The 6,507-nt window shown below is 48.8% G+C and overlaps 1 protein-coding gene across 2 annotated transcripts; it reads left to right on the top strand.

Moving 5' to 3' along the window:
* On the top strand, nt 938–4,325 carry RHEBL1 (Ras homolog enriched in brain like 1). Of its 2 annotated transcripts, XM_003126102.4 has the most exons (8): nt 938–1,233; nt 1,851–1,922; nt 2,265–2,332; nt 2,738–2,820; nt 2,910–2,966; nt 3,169–3,216; nt 3,561–3,642; nt 3,803–4,325. In XM_003126102.4, the coding sequence occupies exons 1-8, from the start codon at nt 1,182–1,184 to the stop codon at nt 3,890–3,892; spliced, it is 552 nt and encodes a 183-aa protein (XP_003126150.1). In that variant the 5' UTR covers nt 938–1,181; the 3' UTR covers nt 3,893–4,325. The 2 variants fall into 2 exon arrangements, with proteins under 2 accessions (XP_003126150.1, XP_020947253.1); XM_021091594.1 differs by lacking the exon at nt 2,910–2,966.

Genomic DNA, 6,507 nt, shown 5'->3' with positions numbered 1-6,507 from the left:
AGCCGGGTTTGTTTCCACTGAGTCACAAGGGAAGCTTCCTAGCGTTTACTCGTTCATGTTTCTTTCTTCCCAATTAGATTTTAAGCTTCATGAGACCTTATCTGTCATATTCATCACTGTAAGTGTAATGCCTAAAACATATTGAATACGCTTAATGAATATTTGCTGAATAAATAAGTACGTGGCTTATGACAGCGAAACCCAGAGGACTTGGCCACAAATTCTAAAAATTTTCCCAGGAATAAGAATTGCAGTTCTGGGACTTCCCGTCATGGCTCAGAGGAAAGGAATCTGACTAGTATCCATGAGGACGCAGGTTCGATCCCTGGCCCCGCTTACTTGTTTAAGGATCCAACATTGCGGTGAAGTGTGGTGTAGGTCGCAGAGGTGTCTCGGATCCGGCGTTGCTGTGGCTGTGGCGTAGGCCAGCGGACACAGCTCCGATTCAACCCCTAGCCTGGGAATTTCCATATGCCTCTGGTGCAGCCCTGAAAAGACCAAAAAAAAAAAAAAAAAAAAATTGCTGTTCTGAAGTTAGATCCTGGAGGACTGTGGAAACCTGACAATATGATATCTGAGGCTGAAGGCTGGGGAAGTGGAGGTAATGTATTGCAACTTGGCCTTTTCTTCCCCTACCCAAGGACCCTGGCACCTTGCAAAAGGGAAGCCTAGAATCGTTTGACCAGAAATTCCAGCCTGGCCACATGGGTATTTTCCATCCATGATATTTTGCCGTCACTTCTGCCAGGTTGCAAAAGCGCAAACATCTCTAGGACCCCGGGTTCCTTTCTGTTTCTTTATGAATGAACCGGGTCTAGACTGCGCCTGCGCAGCTCGCTGTTCTCCCGCTCCACGTGAGGCCCACCCTTCCCTCCTGCTACGGCCCCGCCCTTATCTTTTCTAATGGACCAATAGCGAGCGGCCTGGGGGGCGGAGCCCGGGGCGGCGCGGCAGAGTAGTTCACCGGTCGCCCGGCTCCCTAGCCTTAGTCTTGCTGTGTTGTGATCACGTGGCCAACTCCGGGCGCGGCGCTTGTTTTGGTTTCCCTCTAGCTTGCCTTTGGCAGCTCGGGGTGAGCGACTTTCCTGTGCCGGTTGTCGCGCCTGCTTGTACTTCGGCTTTCTTTTCTTGGGGCTCTCTCAGCCCGAAGTTCGGCAAGCCCCTGGGGGCCGGCTCCTGCCATGCCTTTAGTTCGCTACAGGAAGGTGGTCATCCTCGGATACCGCTCTGTAGGTGAGTCTCCGCCTGGGAGAGAGCATGGATGCACCGTGGCTTTGTGGCCAGAGGAGGCGCGCTGCCGCGGGAACGCGCCCCAGGCAAGGAATGGTGGCATCCTTAGAACCAGCTTGTAGAGCGATGACTGAAAGAGGTTGCTGAGAGAAAGGCTGGCCTGTTGGTAGTGTGTGGAAGGCTGCGGGAAGCGGGAGCTTGTAAGAGTTAACGTGGGCTTGACTGTTGGAACGCCCGAGCGGTCCTCAGCGTTACTCTGGGAGGTGGAGGTGGGTTTAGGATTCGATGACGGGGACGCATTCTGGGTGGGGCAAGTCTAGGTGTCCAGTGCAGGGCAGACAGGAACCTAGGGAATCCCGGATCTTTCCAGGAGTGAGGTGGGGAAAGGCGGCGGGAAAGGCTTCCTGCGGCGCTCCTGTATGCATGCATACGGTGGTTAAGGTGCAGAGAACCAGGGCGAAAAGAGGGTGAGGGTAGGCTAAGGGAAGGCAGTGCATGGGGGCATTTACAGACCAGGATGCTAATCTGGGGTCCCCTTTAGTCCAGGGTCACACCCCTAAAGGACAGAGGATGTGAATGTCGATGGGTGATTTGGATACAACTACCTCTGCTTTCCACAGGGAAGACATCTTTAGCACATCAATTTGTGGAGGGCGAGTTCCTAGAAGATTATGATCCTACTGTGGAGAATAGTGAGTAGACTTCTCCCCTAGGGACAGGGTAGGGAGAGCTTGGGTGCCCCACCCAATTCCACCGTTTGGGATTTTCCTTGTGCCAAGGGGATGATTTAATTAGACATTAAATCTAACCTCTTCTCTAGCAATCTTGTTCTATGAGTGGAGCTAGAGTATGCATTTTCCAAGAGTCCAGGATGGTGTTTGTGTAGACAATAAGAAGCCTAATGTTGTCTTTCCAATTTCCTGGACAGCTCCCTGGCCCTGACCCATCTAAGTCACCCCCAGGGTTAAGAATGTATTAGGGCACGTTTCTAGCCCTACAAGGCACCTCACGGTTAAGTTTTCTTTTCTTTTCAGCTTACAGCAAGATAGTCACTCTTGGCAAAGATGAGTTTCACCTACACCTGGTGGACACAGCAGGGCAGGTACCAGTTTGGGGTAGGGTATCCTTTATTTATTTATTTTTTTCAGCCACAGTGTGAAGCTGCTTAATGTGGGATCTCAGTTCCCAGACCAGGGACTAAACCCAGGCTGCAGCAGTGAAAGCACTGCGTCCTAACCACTAGGTCACCAGGCAACTCCCTGGGCTAGGGTATCTAAATGTTGCAGTTCAGTCCTGGGAGATGAAGTCTGGCACCCTCTGTGGCTCATCCCAAAAGCATTTTAGCAGCTAGTAGCGTGCAGCGCTGATTTGGGCAACTCTGTAAATACTTGCTGAATAGAAGTGACTGGAGTAGGGTGTGCCACAGAGAGTCCCCAGGGTGCAGCCCACCAACCTTGGCCATCTGAGTGTTGTAGATCTGGGTACTGATGTTTCTATTTCTTGTCAGGATGAGTACAGCATTCTGCCCTATTCATTCATCATTGGGGTCCATGGTTATGTGCTTGTATATTCTGTCACCTCTCTGCATAGGTAAGTGACCAAGGTTGTGAGCGGGGTACTTGGGAGGATCTGAGGGCTGGTCCAGAATAAGGTTATAGCTTCGCTTCTTGTGTTTAAAGCTTCCAAGTCATTGAGAGTCTGTACCAAAAGCTACATGAAGGCCATGGGAAAACCCGGTATGTGACACTGGGGGCTAAAGATATAGTGTAAACGTGAATGGAGAAAGCAGACAGAGGGAGGTTGAGGATCCAAATTAAGGAGGAAGCCAGGACATAGATTCTCTCTGGTCTGATGGGGAATTATCGAGCTCTGATGGGAAGGAGGTTGGGGTCCATGGGAGACAGAGGGGATCCCGTAGTAACTGCTGTTTCCTCACAGGCTGCCAGTGGTGCTGGTGGGAAACAAGGCAGATCTCTCTCCAGACAGGTACGGAAATCTCTGTAGCTTCAGGCGAAGGAAAGTGAGCTGAACTAGGAATGAGTCAGGTCCTTGTCCTGGCTCTGCCATTGACTTGAACCAGTCATTTTACCTCTTTTCACTTCTAACTTGAAGGCTAAAACAAAATCACCCTTTTATGGCAAAAGCTATAGTTTTATATTTTAAGCCTCAGTCCTAGGCTCCTTTGTTTTTCTACATTTTCTCCTCTTCCAACCCTGTTCCCAAACCTTGGAATGAGATAGATCAGAGGAAATCTGATTTCTACTGAGATATTGCAAAGATCATGGGGGACATTGCTCTCCTTCATTTTCATGTCCCAAATTTGCTTCCAGGGAGGTCCAGGCTGTTGAAGGGAAGAAGCTGGCAGAGTCCTGGGGTGCAACATTTATGGAGTCATCTGCTCGAGATAATCAGGTGCTGGGCCTGAAGATTAGGAAGGTGGTGGGGGGGGTAGCAGTGTTTTTCTTATGGCATCGCTTGGTGGTGGGGATGGTGGGGGAGTATAGGGTATTCACCTCAGAGTACTGGCAGTGAACTAACCAACTTTTTTGCCCTGAATTCTTATCCCTTGCAGCTGACTCAAGGCATCTTCACCAAAGTCATCCAGGAGATTGCCCGGGTGGAGAATTCATATGGCCAAGAGCACCGTTGCCATCTCATGTGAACCCTTGAGCATGGGGTAGCTGCCTTGATTCTGCTCCTGGCATGTGCCAGGCTCCAGCAGAGGTTTGGGGGGCAGGGCCTCAGGACCTCACGGGTTTGGTTACCAGCTGTGTCCCTGGCCCTCTGGGCACACAGTGTGGTACCCTCATGTTTGCACACTTGCCCAGGCTCCCGTGGCCTGGCTGTCAATGTTTACAAAGGGGCAAGGATGTCTCACGGGCAGTGTCCTCTAGCCCTCTGTCTTTGCTAAGTAAATGAATTGTTATAACCTGTGGGATTGGGATTTGAGTCCTGGGCATTGTTTATTTAGGACCCAGTTGCCTAGGTAGGTTTTGGATGTTGGCTGGGTGAGGGGAGCTGGGGACTCCTGAAGTGGAGGTGACTCTCTGGAGTGACAATGTATATATGCAAATAAACTGAGAAATCCTTTTGTAGTTGACTTCTCTGTATCTGGGGAGAGTTCAATGCCAACAGCTCCTTTTCCAAGGAGTTGATGGCTATGGCCTTTGGTAGCGAATCAGGGCAAATGTTTTCTTCCTGCCTTGTTACCATTCCTTACCTCTTCCTCACTCATTCAGGACCATAACCCTAGGATCTCCTCCTCACCTTTCCCACTTTCCTTTTCTACTCCTTTCGCCCATACAGGTAACCTGTTGGCTGCCACTCCCTCCCAAATTTGTAGACGCTCACCATCCCCTTAACTACAGAAACACCACCCTCTAGTGGCCAGCTGCCACATGCTGACCTAGCTTCCCTCCTGGGGTCTTGGCATTTGCTGGAACTCAGAGAGGATAGGGTTTGGGCTGGAGGAAGAAAGACCCTAGTTCCTAATCATGTAAGAACAGTGAAGTAGTGAAAAGGCAGGGACTAAAGTGTTGTGAAGATTTTAGCTTTCTAAAGAGAGTCGAGTAAAGTAAGAAATAATGCCCTGGGAGTTTCCTGATGGCCCAGTGGGTTCAGAACCAAGCACAGTCACTGCTGTGGCTCAGGCCACTGCTGTGCTACAGGTTTGATCCTGGCCCTGGAATTTCCAAACACCCTGGAGCATGGCCAGAAAAAAAGAAAGAAAAGAGAAAGGAAGAAAAAAATGCCCCGATGTATATCAATCCCCACTCCCCACCCTCGTCTTCAATGCCTTTCATTAAAATGGATATTCTTGGAGTGCTTTTGTGGTGCAGCAGTTAGGGATCTGGAGTTGTCACTGCCGTGGTATGGTTCGATCCCTGGCCTGGGAACTTCCACATGCCTCAGACCCATAAAAGGGATGCTCTTTGCTCCTTTCATACCTTTCAAACATTTGAAGTTGTGCTACCTTTTTTAGGTGTCAAAGGCTAAGTTTGGTCCTACCCGGCCTCTACTCCCTACCCCCCCTGGTAGCCCTTGGGCCTAATTGGCCTAATACCTTCTCCAGGGATTTATAAGGATACTTGAATGGTAGCCTTCACAGGAAGGGCATACCTTTCCTGGCAACTTGAAGAACTTGAGGTACTCTGTCAATGCACTTAGTTGGGGAAAATGGACAAAATGTAGGTGGGGTTTTTAGCTGTGACCTTGTTATTGCCTGGCTCCAGACCAGCCAGCTAGTCTTACAGTTGGGGGTGATGGTATGTCACGCTGGTTTTCAGAAGTCCTGCCAGCTGCTTTTGGAGCTCTCATCCGGAATCTAAAAAGAAATAAGGGCTGCTGGAAGGAGCATATTCCAAAGAGCAATGTCTCAGAGGTTTAGGATTCTCTTTATGGTTGTCAGGTTGTCATCACCCTCTCTCCTTACACTAAAATGACGTCCTTTTGCACATGTGACCTGGAATTCTCATTATGGGTACCTACACTTCTGCTGTTATTTCCATAAGGTCTGAGATAGAATAACACATATCTGAGGTTTTCTAGAAGTGTATCAAACAATCTCAAGGCCTGATTAGTAGTAAAGGACAGTGGTTAATGGTTGGCTTGAAACAGTTACTCTTCCACTTAGCTCTGTGACCTTGGCCAGACACTTAACCTCTCTGAGCCTCTGAACCTCTCTGTTTCTCCTTTCTGAAGTGTAGTTAAAGCTTTCTCACAGGATTGAGGTGAAAATGAAACTGAAATGACATATGAAATGCCTAGGCATAGTTCCTTATATATAATAAACCCGTAAGAAATGTTTGCTGTCATGTTATTGGACGTCTTTTTGGTGAGGGTCTGGCCTGCCTGCCTGCCTCTGGATGAAGACAGTAGGGAGAGGCATTATATTTTCAAATTTCTGTCTCTTGGTGAACCTATTCCACTATATTTGGGATAGGTGTGGGGTCTCTGCTGGACTTTTTGGCTAAGTGCAGGGCACATGTCAGTGTGTGACTAGGACAGGACACGCCTTGTCCTGATCCCTCCTATAACTCTGGTCTAGGGATGTAGGTCTCCTGCACTGCCCAATATGGAAGCCACAAGTCACATATGCCTATTCAATTTAGTTTTAAAATTAAACAAATGAAAAGTTCCTTAGTTGCACCACCTACATTTCAAAGTGCCCAATAACTACATGTGGCTAAGCCATATTAATAGTGTAGATATAGTGCATTTCTATCAATGCAGAAAGTTCTATTGGATACCACTGCAAACCCTTTCCCACAAAACCAG

The sequence above is a fragment of the Sus scrofa genome, chromosome 5 (assembly GCF_000003025.6).
Source record: "Sus scrofa isolate TJ Tabasco breed Duroc chromosome 5, Sscrofa11.1, whole genome shotgun sequence".
Taxonomy (NCBI): domain Eukaryota; kingdom Metazoa; phylum Chordata; class Mammalia; order Artiodactyla; family Suidae; genus Sus; species Sus scrofa.
This window is presented reverse-complemented; position numbering and strand designations above follow the sequence as displayed.